Source organism: Erpetoichthys calabaricus, chromosome 8, assembly GCF_900747795.2.
Source record: "Erpetoichthys calabaricus chromosome 8, fErpCal1.3, whole genome shotgun sequence".
Lineage (NCBI taxonomy): Eukaryota > Metazoa > Chordata > Cladistia > Polypteriformes > Polypteridae > Erpetoichthys > Erpetoichthys calabaricus.
In genome coordinates this window covers 55,125,051-55,142,602 of record NC_041401.2, presented here as the reverse complement: position 1 = coordinate 55,142,602, position 17,552 = coordinate 55,125,051, and the positions used below count along the sequence as shown (strand labels likewise).

General features: G+C 37.8%; 1 protein-coding gene across 1 annotated transcript in view; it reads right to left on the bottom strand.

The window, feature by feature from the left end:
- Positions 1-17,552, bottom strand: part of kif5c (kinesin family member 5C) — a 168,327-nt gene that overhangs the window by 55,431 nt on the left and 95,344 nt on the right. Inside the window, 1 exon segment of the mRNA XM_028806530.2 lies at positions 5,777-5,925. Coding sequence (XP_028662363.1) covers positions 5,777-5,925 — 149 coding nt within the window.

The window sequence follows — 17,552 nt, the reverse complement described above, 5'->3', positions numbered from 1 at the left end:
TTCTTACAACACAGTGACATCTTCAGAAAACAAGTGAGTTAACATTAAATAAACACTGGTAAGCTCAAACTTTTAGCTTACTGGCATTAGAAAATCAACAGACTTACTTTGGCAATTATGAAGGAATTTCTCCACAAAAAACATATACTATGTCCAGTGCTTTTCAATAATAATTCTTATATCTCTAAAAATCAATATTTGGATGTGAAAGAGGCTAAATAAACACAATCCATTGCTGACTAACAGGATGTAGATTTACCCACTGATGTGTCACTTTCAAATTTAGTAAAAACTAGCCAACCCGCGGCGTAGCATACGCTACATAATTATTCATTGATGGGTGAACACTTCCTGAAAGACACAGTTGTCCAAATGGGGTGGGTTTGAGGATACAACTGTGAGTGAATGAAAAGATGGAACTCTGGAGAGAGCAACATACAATTGTCCGTGACTGAAAACTGGGTTTGGCAGATACAGGCATATCGTTTTGAAAGTTTGTCCCTGCGCCTTATTAATTGTCATTGCAAAGGCCAATCTAACAGGAAATGGTCTGCGTGTAAAAGTAAAAGGCAAATTTGAATCTGATGGGGTCAGGGAAATCCGGGGAATATGGACAGTTTGTGAGGTAGCAGCTGCGATTGTTTTACACTCCAGTACATTGTGGTGATTGCTGGTAACAGTCTAGTGCCTTTACAGAGACCTCTTGCTGGCATGAGGTTTCTGAGAAGCATGACGACTGAACCAATTTTAAGTTTGAGTTTATGCAGAGGCATGCGAGTGGGAGAAAGACTGCTAAGAAATTCTTCGGGGAATGAAAGTTGATGTGCAGGATCGTCTGTGACGATGGAGTCAACGCTGGTCAAAGTTACTTCGTCGGGATAAGTTTCAGTACCTGTTCATTAAGGTGTAGCGAGTCTTCGTTGGTGACGCTTAATATAGCTCCCGTACCGAGTTGTTCTGGAGTCACAGTTTAGAAGTCGATGTCGCCACATAGTTGTTGAACGGGATCAGAAATAAAAGGAAAACAATGTGAAGGTAATGTTGCAGGTGTTCCGTTTATTCCATCTTGTGAAATCTTGTTCGTGAGGAAGAGCTGTCATATTTGTCGTTAGTGTAAGTACATGCATGTGACGCCACAAAGGTTGCTTGTTAATGCAACCGGCGACAGTAAGTGCTAGAGTTGGCGGGCGGGGCTCTATCATGCGTACCCCATGACGCGGGAGGAGGGTTAGAGTTGGCGGACGGGGCTCTGTCTTGCGTGCGTGCGTGCGTATCCCATGGTCAGGCGACTTGGTGGATTATATATAGAAAAGCAGCCAGAACTGAAAAGAACAATGAAAAGTCAACGTGGCTCAGAGGTGCATGTGGACTGTAGCAGAGACGAAAGCGACTGAGGCGGTGTTTGGTGAGGTGCTGCGTGCCTCGAGAGCGAGGGTGGACTCGGGAGGAGGGTTAGAGTTGGTGGGCGGGGCTCTGTCGTGCGTATCCCATGGTCTCTGTCTTGCATGCCATGGTTGGCTGCTTAGTGAATTGTTGGTGGGCGGGGCTCTGTCTTGCGTGCGTCTTGCTTGCCATGGACTTAGTGAATTATATATATAATGGCCTAGTCAGCAGGGTTGTGGTTTGAGTGTTGCTTGTATCTTTTATTTTTTATCTTGATCTTATTTACATTTTGAACACAAAAATGCAGATAGCCCACACTCTTCACAGATTAGCCCTAATGAATAATAAGTTCCATGGACTGCAGAAAGCATTTGAAGTCACCAGCCATATGGTGCCTGGTGTTTGAGGGTGGGAGCTGGTTGGATTTGAGGTTCAGTTGAGAGGACTGTGGTGAAGGGCATGGATACACACAGAGTACTGTAGGACTCTATACTAATAATAATAATAATAATACAATGGAGTGTGTGGCTGGCAATCAAGAGGAGACTGACAGTTATTCCTGCTGAGCAGCCAGATAGAAGGAGCAACTGCAATACTCCATGAAGACTCCCCCACAAGGCCAGAGATTGCGGTGGAAGCCGAAGGAAGTGAGGCTCAGGGGCACCATGTGAATGCCGACGGACGGGCAGCAGGGGCCAGGGAGCAGCCATTGTTGTGTGTTGCAAACCCCAAACAGGGTAAGCCAGGGAGATGTTGGTTTTAGAAGGATGCAGCAGAGCTTGAGTGTTTTTTTTTTTTTAAAGGACTGTTTCCAGCTTGTTTTTTACCTCTGTGAAACTGTGATTTTATTGTATTATTTGTTTATTAAGAAGATTTCACTAGACTGTTGGACACTGTTTTGTTTTTGGATTGTTTTAAACAAAAGCACTGATCGCTGCTTGCACCTACCCCTTGGCTGGATGTGTGTGTCCTCATTTGCACGGCTCAACTTGGTTATGACTATCAGCGATCCAGGTTCAAGAGGCTCCCGGATTTAATCAGTAGCAAGGAGACGACTCAGACAGTCAAAATGGGGTTTAAACCTGTTGCCAGTTAAAGTGAGAATGAGCCTGCATCTAAAATGGATAGGAAGTGGCAACTTTGATAGAGAAAGTCTCACTTCTGGATTTGATAAAAGCAGGACCGTCCTTTGAGTAAACAAGTCCAAAGTTCACTACATTTCCCAAAAGCTGCAAATGATAAGACTCTAGTGAAAACAAAAGGAGCCCTCAACCTTTACAATGAAGATCAGATCTGGCAAGAAAATAAATTAGTTACAAAGTAACACGAACCCCCTACCCATTTTCCAGTCCCACTTAATCCTGAATGCTGGAACAGGAACCTGTACAGATGGCATTGACTACAAAACACAAAGCATTACTGGACAGGAACCAACCCATCACAGGGCATACAAACTCACACTGAGCCAATGTGGAATTGCTGATTCACCCATTATGCAATTCTATAGCAAGTGAAGGAAATTGGAGTGCACTGGAGACATAGTGGTCTTGCTGGGGATTTGAACCATAATGTCTATAGTGGCAGATAGTAATACTAACATATGTGCAACTGTGCAGATTACAGGTAAGATTTTTTTTTGTTTGTTTTAAAGGAGACATTTTTTAAGCATGCATATAACTTTTAATCAGTATGCCTAAAGCATGCTTTCTTTTTATTAAGGTTTTATTTTTATTAAACATTTAAATGTATATGCTGCTCTTTTCCAACACTTGGAGACACCACACCCAAGCTAACTAATTATCATGAAAGGCAGATCAGGATCCTGTAACGTCACGCATACAGGAGTATGATCCAAGCCAAACACAGTCCACACTCTGCTGGACAGCAAGAAACATCTCCCACTACATTAAGGCATTCACTGAACATTCACAAGCATGCTGTTAATCACTCCAAAAAGCCATATGTCCTTTATAAGTTATGAAAACGCACTTATCCACTAATCTAAGCAGATATCTTCCAGAGAATGTTACAAAGCCAGTTTAATTAAAAAAAAGAGAGAACGAAAAAAATGAAAATATTTACAGCTTCCAGGTATATATAATCTTTTCTGAAGGGCATAAATCGTTCAATATAATTAGAGTATGTGGAACAAAAAGAAAAAACCCTTGTCCTCAGCATTAGAATTTGCACATAACATAAAAAAGTAAATCAAGACTCTATGCATTTGTGTGTTGTGCATTAGTTTCAATAACATGGTCAGCTAAGTAAATAAAACATATAACAATAAAAATGTACCTTTTCAAATATTAATTGTTCTAATAAATGCACTCTCAGCATCTTATAAAAACAATGTTCTATGTTCTAAATACTTCAGAGTCTATACCAGATGTCCCTGGTTCATTTAGAAATAAAACATAAAATAAAAAGTTGATTTTCAGGCTTTGCACAAAACAATATGCACAGTCATATTTTACAACATAAGAACCTGGGATACAGTGCTTCACAATGGAAATGTATAATAAAACTGAATCGTGCAACAATATGGTTAAAGCTATTTTGCTTATTCAAGGGAAATTGACTGTGCTCTGCTATACTCAGCTGCATCTTCTCTAGTTTCAATTGATTTTGCTGTTTCCATGGTGAAAAATCCCTCGTGTCAGTAGTATTTTCTTCCAAAAAATAAGCACATCAATATATACTGCTTGTAGAAGGAATTTCTTAACCATAATTATGCTCATTGCTATAGAAAACTGCATATAAGTGTTTCTCTGTGTGATTTCTTTTGCTCCAAGATGACCATGCATTCACCTAAGTAAAGACCACGAATCTATGTAAATACTTGGAGCTATAATACAACACTTAATAACATTATATGATTATTGTAAATAATCTTGCTGTAGTTAATGGCCATCTCTTTTCATTTCAACATGTTGTTTTTCTATCATGCTATACAAGCACAGCACTCCTCTAGGACATGAATTAAGTAGTCCATCCATATCCACACTTAATATACAATACTGTAAGGGGGTGGCCTAAAGGCAAAGGATGGCAAAAAATCAATACATCAAGAGATCAGAAGTCAAGGGGCAATCCTAACAGTAGCACTTACAGTACACCTATCAGTGCCGCTATGGACAAAAAAAAAATGCTGTGAAAGTAAACCCACTGATGGTACCAAACAAAGTAAAACCATGTCAGGCAGTCCAAAGACCAATACAGCAGCTCTTCTACATTTGAGGGATAAGGGGAAAGAGCAGTAAGGAGCTGCTTTGCAGGCCTTTCTGTTTAAAGAACACTTGGAGATACAGGAAAAGTGAGTGAAGCTAGAGGACCTTAAACTCCTTCAGGTAGAGATGCATAATCCTGCCCAGGATACGATTATGATGCTTAGGCCATCTGAACGACATCTCGCCAGCAAAAAAAACAGAGGTTAGACTTGAGGGGACGAGAAAGAGAAAGACAGAGAAGTGCAGAGAGACCAGTTCTGATATTACTTTTAAGATATATACATTACTAGGCTAAATAGCCAGGGCAAGGGCTTCATATGAATGTCTAAGGAGGCAATAGACTATCCTCTTTAATAAAACCCTTGTGTGCATCCAGTGTCCATGTGTGTGTCTCTTCTGGTGAAGTGCGCGTGCGCGGGACACGGTGCGATGCTTCAAAGGCCGCCTGATGCGTCACACAAGACAAAGAGGGCGGGACCTATAAAATACCATGCGGTAGATCCAATCAGATTTCGGTAAATGAGGTAAAACATAAAACACGAAAAATCCAATCGGGTACTGAGACGCGGAGACCAGCTTCCCCATTGTTGTGCAAGTGTTCACTCTGAGGATGTCAGATTTGCGATTAAGAAGCTTGGCCCGGTAAAGTGTCAAGTGTCAGTCGTTGAAGGGGTTTTCCTAAATATACGAATTTTCATGATATTACAATATGATGACTTTTAAAAATAGATTTATTTTCGCGCACATTACATTACTTGCAGGGGAGAATCTGCTGATTGCCAACTGTTGTGACAGAAAATTAAATGCATATTACGGACAGCAAAGCCAGTATTACTGTCAGAGAAGATTACAGGCATTTTACGGAAAAAATTTACTGAGGTAAAAGGTCCCTTGCCATTTAATATAGACTGTTCATACTAATGTTTATGGACTACTGTTCTAGCGCCTGTTACTGTAACGGGCTTAATGTCTAGTTATTGATATTTTCCTTTGTTATTTTGTGTTCTCCATTTGACCTTATGACAAATGTGTGTTTTGTTAAGATAAACTCAACGTTTTTGACGAGTGGCATTTCTCTTTAAAGATGGCTAAGCAAAATTAATCTTTCCAGTACCAATAGCACACTCTCATGCAGCACAACAAATGCCCCAGAATGCACTGCTTACCATTCCTCCAACGGTTGAGCTCCATCTCTAAACGCTGAATAATATTCTTAAGGCTTTTACTTTTCTCCTTTTCCTTCTCATATTTTTTCTTCCATTCTTCTGCTGTGAGTTCCAAGTTCACAGAAACAGTATTCTTGATCGTCTTGGCTCTGTTTCAAGGAAAAAGAATTAAAATTTAATAACCCAAAGACCTGAGTCATAACACTTGAGCAGTTGCCCTTAATAATTTGTCTCTCAAGCATAATGCAGGTAATTTAAAGGTAATTTCATATGAATACCACTTAAACAATTGTGACAGTAAACAAATGGTAAAATTGTTGTAAAGTAAAATGAAATCCACAATATTTTAACTGAGACAGGATTCATCCTTAGCTCTTGACACTACTTACCTCCCACAACTGAACACCACCCATCACACCCTAACTCTCATTGTGAACAGCACAACTGAACCAACCAGCCGAGCCTGAGTACTACAACCTAATCGACTGGCATGTCACACACTATTACAATACACTACTCCAATAAAAACTGTCTAAACGCCTAGAGTTTTGATACATTTTAGGCTACTGGGTTAGGCTCCAGTTCCTCACAACTCTAACATTTGATTATGTAAGGCTTAGAGAATGGACTGAAATGGAGACCTTGTAAGTGAAAGTGTACTTTAATACAATAAACTGTGACCCTGTGGTTAGGATACAGCGGGTTGGATAATGGATGGATGGATGGAAATAATGTCAGGACTAGCCCACTGAAGAACATTCATTTTCTTCATTTAAAGTTATTACACTGACCCAAGGTTTCAGTTCTCCTCTGTTTCTGGTGATTTTCTCATTCATGCTTAGTTCATCTTTACTAGATGACCAGCATACCCATAACAAAACGCAGGCTTCTTCAGTTTTTACTGTGGGAAGTTTATGACCTGGAATGATACTCCGTAATTTGTACCACACATACAGTTTAACATCCTGGCCAAACTGTTTTATTATAGTCTAATCATAAAACATTAAACTTTTAACACATAAACAAGGTTCTATTCTTGTATGATGCCCTTGAGACGATTGATAATTAATTAATTAATTAATTACTTTTCTATTGTAGCGAACATCAGTGATATATTCACTGTCATAAATTGATATTGCAGTACCTTAAATAGAAATTTATGGGACTGCCAGCTTTTGGCAGTTTTTTTACATTTGCCCTCCATTTCTATACTGTGAATTGCACTAAACACTAAGGGAAGTTTAAAAACTATTTCCATGGAATTACACTTACATTGCTCTTCTGTCTCCATTTTCAAGTCTTATTATTAAAGTGTCTAACCATGCTGTGCGACTAAAGAGAGAGTGAGAGGCAGTTTGTTTATTGCCAAGATTATTTAAAAAACCTTTTGTCAAGGCTGAAATGTTCCATCTGCAAATATTTAAGTTTACAGTTACAAAGACGATGAATACTTCATCAATGTGAAGATTTACATTTTGTGTAAACTGATTGAAAGTTTATAAAATGATCCCTTTGACATGGTGCATGTTTCAATATATTGCAAACCTGAGATGACAAAATGTAAAGAGTGTTAAGATTTAGATTCTCTTTAAAAAAATACTGTTATATATAGTACATCATTAAGAAATTATACATTTTTGCAGCATATAATTTTTATTCTAATAATGAGACTTTATTCTCTATGTGTACTTACTCTTAAATATAAAACCCTACAGTAATGCATTACAAACAGGCAATGGCCACAAATAATCCTACACAGTTAAACTATTTTATATCAGCACCCCAGTAAACAGATCCTTGTGAGCCAAATCTCCTACCTACAAGTTTTTCCACATATGGCTTAATGAACTCTGGCTCCTCAGTCTGAGCATGTTGTTACAGTACATACAGTAAGTGAGCCTTGATTGTCATCTTGTGTCACCAGCAGCCCTGTTCAGCTAACCATCCAGTGTTGCAAATGTCTAGAGTGCTTAAGAACAGCACATGCCAAAATTAGATATGACAAAATGTTTCTCCAAGAAATACATTTGTACTGGTATGTGGTCCAGCTCCTCACAATCCTTTGGGAAAAGTGCGTTTAAAAAATACATAAAATTAAATATAAAGCTACATTCAAGTTTGATAGAAAGCGATCTCAAGATGTTTTATACTATTTTGAACCTTACAACAGCACAACCATATGCTTAATTGTGCCATACTCCTGTCTATTATAGATGTCATTATAGAATGCTATGTGCACCAATCAGTGTATGTTCTGCATTGTTATGGAAAAACAAGTCTTAAAATAATAACAAAAATATATTTATTTTTTTGTGATTTCCTAGGGCTACAAAGTAAAAGCCCACTTCTGTAGCCAACTTCTCATTATTTGATCACAACATGTAATTATTTTTTTTTAACATTGTTAGACAGACACATGCAAATCGTGTTCAGTATCCTTTAATGTTTATTTTTTGTCACTGTTAAAATAAAATCTCTTTTCAATCAATCAATCAGTCAGTATTTCATACATGTTATTTATATAACACCTTTCCCATGCTCAAGGAACCTCACAGAGTCACAGAACAGTAAAAACAGACAAAGGATATACAAAGCATTAAACAGAATAAAAGACAATAAACCAAAGAAAAACGCTAAATTCAATTCTAGAAGAAAAGTCTGACCAAATAACAATTTGTGATACCTGAAAGTGCTAGTAAAGATGCCTGTCATAAGGACTGTCATATGGAACTTTAAAGGTCAAAGCTGAGATAAAATAAAACAGATACTGTATACTGAGCTAAACAGAGCTCTCTTAGTTAGGAGAGACTTAGATATTATTTGCGTTTTCATTTCTTTATTGTACTTATTGATCTGAAAATGCATGCTGCATCCAATAAACAGATATGATGGTCAGACACTTCTGCACAACACATCATACTTTATTATGAAGAGGAAACCTTACGGGAGAAGCAGGTGTCATCACACCATGACTAAAGGAAAGAAAGGCAGCATGGTGGAAAGACTACTGCGTTTGCTCCAGATGACAGAAAAAGAGCTTAACATACTGTGCATAACGCTTTCCAACCTGCTTAATCAAATTCGTGGTCACAGGCAGCCAAGGCCAGTATGGACAGCACAGGGCACAAGGGAGGAAGCAGCCCTACAGAGGGCACCACTCCAGGGTCCACAGATTAAGAAATAAGGAAATATACACTACCAAAAAGAAGTATGACCTTATAAAGGGTATCTGACAAGAAAAGGTGCAATTTAAGGAAAACTGGAAGCACAATATTAATACAGTGATTTCCCAATGAATGGGATCAGGAATGCAACCTGTCAGCATCTAGGAATCCCAGTAAACCTGCAAATACAAGCGCAAGCACCTCACTTACATGTAAGCTGAATACATTTTATATCTTCTTTGAAGTTCAAAATGCAGTGCTTACCCCTTAAGGTTCTCTGGAAACCAGTGAATTGTGAGCATACTGTAGGTCAGTGACAACAATGTGTTCAAACCTTTACAAAAAATAAACGGCCTGTGAAGCGGCTAGCCTGAAAGACATTTTCCCATTAAAACCCTGCAAGATTAGTTTCCTGCTGTTTTCAAATTCTCATCTGCCCTGTCTGCTATGTAGTGGCGCTCATGTCTATGGCCTTAAATAGTATGAAAAGGCAAAATATGACACATATGAACAGCTTCTGTTCTGGACTCACCAGGCACACCCCATGTTAAAACCTAGGAAATCACGGCTTGTGTGTCACTGTTTGCAATTCCATAAAGGATTTGGTAACATGCATATTACACCGGGGCAACAAGTCACTCGCTCCTGCATGTTTTAAACACTGAAGCCGTTCTACACACTTATCACTTTCATTTTCTTAACTCATTTAATCTGAAAAATAATCAAGGGGAGCTAGAGGGTATCCTGGCCATGCAGGGTGGAAAAGAGGCTGGTAATCCATCACTGGGCACACTCATTCACAAATGGACAAACTCAAAGATGTCAATTACCCAAACACAGAAGATGAGAGGAAAATCAAGCAGCCATTGGGAGAATCTGTATACAGTACATAAACAGTAGGTAGGCCAGGAAATGAACATGGACTTCTGGTGCGGTGATGAAAAAGCATTTATTACTGCACAATTCTGCACATTATGGTAGCAAATATCAAATCTTCTGAAGATGTCACTCTCAAAATAAGCAACAATGAAGAGAGTGCATATAGGAATGTGCAGATAGATTTAATAGAAGGGCACTGAGGTCAGCCTAGCCCATGCCATGAAGAGCTCATAGTGAATATCAGGAGAGCCCGAGACTCACATCCAAGTCACCATCAACAGAAGAATAGGCATTACAGGCTTCTTACGTAACGGATGTCTAACTACCTACATCTGTCCTGATGACATTCTGAAAAGGCGTGCCACCACTTTCTTAAGCACCTAAGAAAGTACAGGATGAACCAAATAATACACTTAAAACAAATGCCTTTTGCCATCATAATGTGGTAGCATAATAGAAAAGCAGTGCAGGCAGCTGTAAGATCTGCAGCAAAAAAAAAAAAAAACAGGTATGACTTAAATCTGTTTTAAATTCATTATAAAATAAAACCTGTGTCATTATAAACAATAAAAAAAACACTCTTGCCTTGGTGGTATGTCACACAGTACACTACCAACAAGAATTACACCATTCTTTCTTTTTAATTTGCAACCATGTTGAATAACCTGCGATACCTGCTATAACATAAACCGTATCTTTACTGTGCAAATATTTTTGTTGTATTCTTGTGAATTGTCTTTTTCTCCCCGTTGTCTTTTCTGCTTTATTTTATTGATTTGAGAACAAAACAAATTAGAATCTAAATGTACATAAACTTCATAAATTTCTGTTAGTGTATAGTCCAATGGTGATGTTACACTGAAAAGGAGAGACAGTTGAAACATAAAAAGTAAATCAAGACTAGCCAAGTGGATTTCAACACTCAAATGGACAGGCCCTCCATAGACCATGTTGGTTGAAACTCCAGGGCTACACGAATGTTCCCATATGAATCACATAAAACATGTAAGGAGACCATTAACATGCTGCTTTAATAATCATCTGTTAATGTTTATACATTGTTTAGTTTATAACAGTAATGCTAAGCATGTGTTAAATGATTTTTTCTTTTTAATACTAACAAAATATTATTATTATTTTTTTTTTTTTTTTTTTTTTTTTTTTTATATTTTTATTTTATTAATTTTCATTGTAATCATTCCATACAAACAGATCCATTTATAACCCAACAAATTTGAAAACAAATCAAACCCCATCCCTGAGAAGGAGAGCTTAGCTAAAGGAAAATTTCTTTAAGCTTTTTAATAAGGCAACATTAGACAAAAGAAGGGGAGAAGTAAATATCTATATAAATAAGAGATGGAGAAGGGAGTTAAATACAATAATAGTTAATTCTCTTATTCTAAAATAATATTGATTAAATCCTGCCAAGTTTTGAAAAAATTTTGTACAGATCCTCTAACTGAAAATTTGATTTTTTTCCAATTTCAAATAATATAAAACATCAGTTTCCCACTGACTTATAAGAGGAGAATTAGGATTCTTCCAATTTAACAAAATAAGTCTGCGTGCCAAGAGTGTAGTGAATGCAATCACCGTTTGTTTGTCCTTCTCCAATTCAAGTCCATCTGGAAGGACACCAAACACAGCTGTTAGTGGGTTAGGAGGGATTGTGATACTAAGGCTGTCTGAGAGGCACTTAAAAATTTTTGTCCAAAATGATGTTAGTTTGGTGCAGGCCCAGAACATGTGACCCAGTGAGGCAGGAGCTTGGTTGCAGCGCTCGCAGGTTGGATCCTGGCCTGGAAACATTTTGGACAGTTTTAAGCGAGACAGATGAGCTCGATATATAATTTTTAGTTGAATAATTCTATGCTTTGCGCATATAGAACTCGAGTGAATTCTCTGCTTTGCTACCTTCCACTCCTTTTCTGATATATTGATTAAGAGATCCTCTTGGATCTTTGAAAGGTAGGGACTCTAATAAGATTTTATATATTGCGGAAATAGTGTTTGTTTCCTCGGAATTGAGCAGTATTTTTTCCAGCATTGTGGAGGGTGCAAGGTGGGGGAAATCGGGCAATTTCTGTTTAACAAAATTTCTAATTTGAAGATAGTAAAAGAAATGTGTAGCTGGGAGGTTAAATTTTGAACGTAATTGTTCAAAAGATGTAAATATGTTGTCTATATAAAGATCTCTGAGCATTTTAATCCCAAAACTTTTCCAGGTATTAAAAACTGGATATACTTGCGAAGGTTGAAAGACGTGGTTCCCTTGCAAAGGTGCCACTGATAAAAGATTTTCCATCTTAAAATGCTTCCTAATTTGGTTCCATATTCTGAGTGAGTAAAGCACAATTGGGTTATTAGTATATTTGCGATAACTTTCATTTATTGGAGAGCAAAGCAGGGAATATAAAGAAGTACTACAGGATTTTACTTCTATTGCAGACCAAGCCTGTGTATGTGCATTTATTTGTGTCCAGGTTTTTATGGCTTGTATGTTTGCTGCCCAGTAATAAAACTGAAAATTAGGTAAAGCCATGCCACCTTCTGCCTGAGGTCTTTGTAGGGTCGCTCTTCGGATACGTGGGTGTTTTGAGTTCCAAATGAATGAGGTTATTATTGAATCTAACTGTTTAAAAAACGATTTATTGATATATATTGAAATGTTTTGAAATAAAAAGAGAAGTTTAGGAAGGATATTCATCTTAACACTGTTAATTCTTCCGGCTAGAGTGAGATGAAGGGTTGACCATCTATGCAAGTCTTGCTTAATTTTTTCCATACAGACGCCAAAATTTTGTTGATAAAGAGCTTTATGTTTACTTGTGATATTTACCCCTAGGTATTTAAACTGATCTGCTATGGTAAAAGGTAGGGTGTCTAATTTAATATTATATGCTTGTGAGTTCACTGGAAAGAGTATACTTTTATTCAGATTAATTCTAAGACCAGATATCTTTTGAAATTCTGTTAGTGCTGTTAAAACAGCAGGGACAGTGTTTTCTGGGTCCGATATATATAAGACCATATCATCTGCATATAGAGAAATTTTCTGTTCCAGTCCTTCTCTGACAATCCCCTTTATCTGATGAGAATTTCGGCAGTGAACCGCCAGTGGTTCAATAGCGATTGCAAACAACAGTGGCGACAAGGGACAACCTTGTCTGGTACCACGTTCTAGTTTAAAGTAGTCTGAGCAAATTTTATTAATACAAACTGAAGCTTCTGGACTGGTATACAGTAGTTTAATCCAAGCACAAATATTCGGGCCAAACCCAAATTTCTCCAATGCAGTGAAAAGGTAATTCCATTCGATCATGTCAAATGCCTTTTCTGCGTCTAATGATAGTAATATCTCTGGGGTGTTTGATTTTGCTGGTGAATATATAACATTAAACAAGCGTCGGAGATTTGAAGATAGATGTCGGCCTTTAATAAATCCAGTTTGATCTTGTGATATTACCGAGGGCAGCACTTTCTCCATCCTTCTAGCTAGGATTTTTGAGAGTATCTTAACATCATTATTCAGGAGTGAAATTGGTCTATATGATGCACATTGTAACAAGTCCTTATTTTGTTTAGGAAAGACGGTGATTAATGTTTGTCGAAATGTTTGAGGTAGTATTTGGTGGTCTTTAGCTTCTGTAAATGTTACCAATAAGAGTGGAGCTAGCTGAGTGGAGAATTTCTTATAAAACTCTACGGGGTAACCATCAGGGCCTGATGATTTCCCGCTTTGTAGTGACTTTATAGCGTCTAGTAATTCTGTTAGCGTTAGAGGTTTATCTAGTTCCTCAGCACTTAAAGCATCTATTTGTGGTATTTGTGAATTATCCAGAAATGCATTAGATTGCGTGTTGTCTTCTTTGGGCTCAGTGGAATATAAAGACTTATAGTAATCTCTAAATGTGTGCATTATTTTATTATGGTCGATGATTTCTTCTCCATTCTTGTTGGTGATTACTGGTATTGCATTGTGAACTTCTTGTTTATGAATTTGTTGAGCTAAAAGCTTATTAGCTTTTTCTCCGTGTTCATAGTAATGCTGTCTAGACTTATAAATAAGTTGTTCAGTTTCTTTAGTTGTTAAGATGTTAAGTTCTGTATGCAAGGCCTGCCTTTTCCTGTGAAGAGCTTCACTTGGACGCCTGGCTTGTTCTTCATCTATTCTAGTAATTTCATTTCTTAGCTCTGACACTTTCTTGGTTTCTAATTTATTTCTATGGGAAAGATATGAAATAATCTGGCCTCTTAGGAAGGCCTTTAGAGTTTCCCAGAGTGTTCCTGCAGAAACCTCTGTAGACGTGTTTGTCTCTAGGAAGAAGCTGATTTGTTTGGATATAAATTCTGTGCAGTTCTCGTCTGCCAATAAAAGAGGGTTAAGACGCCATCTGCGAGGTGAGTACGAGGGGCTTATTGATTTTAGCTCCAAGACTAGAGGGGCATGGTCAGAGATAACAATTGTGTCATATTTGCATGATTTAATTGTAGGCAGGAAATTATTATCTATAAAAAAATAATCAATTCTTGAGTAGCTATAATGCACTGGTGAGTAGAACGAGTATGTTCTTGAGTTTGGGTTAAGAAACCTCCAGGGGTCTGATAAGTTGTGATCATTTAAAAACTGTGTAATTATCTTTGCAGTATTAGATGTCGTCCCCCGTCACAGGAGTCCTATCTAAGAGTGGATTTAAAACACAGTTAAAGTCCCCAGCCATTATAATTTTATGAGTGTTCACACTGGGAATGGATGCAAATAGATTTTGCATGAATTCCTTATCATCAACATTGGGTGCATAAACATTTATCAAAATCATTTTACTGTTATATAAGTTGCCCATGACCATCACATATCTCCCTTCAGGGTCCGACACTACCTCTGATGCTACAAATGGAACTGTTCTATGTATGAGAATTCCCACCCCTCTAGTTTTCTTTAAAAAGCTAGAATGGAACATTTGGCCAGTCCAGTCTTTTTGTAATCTGAACTGATCCTTGGTTAGTAAGTGGGTCTCCTGTAAAAATACTATTTTAGCGTTTAAGCCTGTTAGGTGAGAGCATACTTTCTTTCTCTTTAATTCGTGATTCAGGCCTTTAACATTCCAGCTCACAAAGTTAACTGTCCCATCATGGAGACATTGATTCTGAGTTTTTAATGTCATTTTATAGTTTTAATTGGTAATATGGCAGTTTTAATCTTAGTTTCAAGATTCCCCAGGAGTTGTTGCATGTTAGCCTGTTGCTGCATTGATATTTATAATTATAAGGATTATAAGAATAGATTAGATATAACCTGCTCTCCTTCTCTCCCCCCCTTTTCCCCCCCCCCCCCCCATTTTGCCTCCCCACATGAGGCTAGACCCCACTTCGCGATGTTCCAGTCCTCTGACATACGAAGAGACAGAGCACGTCCAAAACAAAACAAACCCCACCCTGCAGCGGCGTTACAGAATTAAAACAGAGATATCTTTTACAGTTAAATCCTTAATACTATCTGCCGAAAATGTTCTCATTAACAATATTTAATCTTGAAATAATCTTCAGCGCTTTTAAGTTAAGATATTAAGGTTAAAAAAAAAAAAAAAAAAAACAACCCTGGGAGTGATTTTAAAAACTAGTCCAGGATAAACCTGGTAATTCATACTGTAATAGTATAATGGTAATTGTATAAATAGTAGAACAAGCATTAAACCAAGGGTATGAAGTTAAACAGTCTACTTTAAGGTATAGTAAAATAAAAAAAATAAATAAATAAATAAAAAAAAAAAAAAAAAAGAAAAATAAAAAAAAAAAGAAAAGAAATAAATAAATAAAACGAATCCTACTTTAATCACTTCCACATTTTCACACTCACGTCTATAACTCTGATTAAAACATAAACATATAACATATAAAGTCCAGATAAAAAAAAATAAAAAAAAAGAGAATAAGAGATGTATAATTATAATACCAGTCTCTTTAAACATGGATCCAGCGATCAGATCATGGGTCTTTCCCGTGCCTTGATAGAATACGGCTCTTTAATTTTAATTAACTTTCAAAAAAAGTGTCGGAAACAGCTTCTTTAATTCTTTTTCAGCTTCTTCTTTGCTGAAGAAAATATAATGTCCGTCTTGAACTTCCACTTTCAGTTTGGCAGGATACAAGAGGCTGTATTTGATATTGGTGTCATGCATCGTGGACTATCTTACAGACAGACCTCAGTATGTGAGTCTCAGGAACTGCAGGTCTGACATTGTGGTCAGCAACACAGGAGTGCCGCAGGGGACTGTACTTTCTCCGGTCCTGTTCAGCCTATATACATCGGACTTCCAATACAACTCGAAGTCCTGCTACGTGCAAAAGTTCGCTGACGACACTGCTATTGTGGGCTGCTTCAGGAGTGGGCAGGAGGAGGAATATAGGAACCTAATCAAGGACTTTGTTAAATGGTGCGACTCAAACCACCTACAACTGAACACCAGCAAAACCAAGGAGCTGGTGGTGGATTTTAGGAGGACCAGGCCCCTCATGGACCCCGTGATCATCAGAGATGACTGTGTGCAGAGGGTGCAGACCTATAAATACCTGGGAGTGCAGCTGGATGATAAATTGGACTGGACTGCCAATACTGATGCTCTGTGCAAGAGAGGACAGAGCCGACTATACTTCCTTAGAAGGTTGGCATCTTTCAACATCTGCAATAAGATGCTGCAGATGTTCTATCAAACAGTTGTGGCGAATGCCCTCTTCTACGCGGTGGTGTGCTGGGGTGGCAGCATTAAGAAGAAGGTCGACCTCACGCCTGGACAAACTGCTGAGAAAGGCAGGCTCTATTGTAGGCACGGAGCTGGACAGTTTGACATCCGTGGCAGAGCGACGGGCGCTCAGCAGGCTCCTGTCAATCATGAAGAATCCACTGCATCCACTAAACAGTATCATCTCCAGACAGAGGAGTAGCTTCAGCGACATACTGCTGTCACTGTCTTGCTCCACTGACAGACTGAGGAGATCATTCCTCCCCGACACTATGCGACTCTTCAAATTCCACTAGGGGAGGTAAACGTTAACATTATACAAAGTTATTGTCTGTCTGTATACCTGCACTGTTATCCACTCTTTAATTTAATATTGTTTTTTGTATCAGTATGCTGCTGCTGGAGTATGTGAATTTCCCCTCTGGGATTAATAAAGCATCTATCTATCTATCGATTAGGTTGGAGATGATAGCACACGCCAGTTATGAAATGCTTACTGCTCATATGTTCATCTCACTTCAAAGCAAACATGGAAAACAACTAAAAGCATTTGGGGACAGATCAGGCTTTCTTCTCTGCTGTCCATACTGAATGTAAATATTTACTGAATATATATATTTTATTTTAATTACTAAGATTTGGTACACTTCTAATTCTCATCTAAGGCTGACTGTAATACTAGATCCTTTGTGCCCTAAATGTAATTTTTATTTTCTCTCATTTGTTAACTTTATACTTTCCTTCTAATAGTTTAAAGGGGATTTTATGTAAATAGACATTTTTTGTAAGTCATTTTGGTTTAAGCTGTCTGTTAAACCGTAATAATGAATCAATCAAAGATCAATAAAATGTGACATTTAATACATTGAACTGTTCCTCTTCTAAAACAAACACATAAAGCTCATAGTGCTTCAGTTTTTAAGAGAGACTAGCAATGGTATTACACACTCCAGCCTCTGGTAACACAGCATGCCGAATAGAACCAAAAAC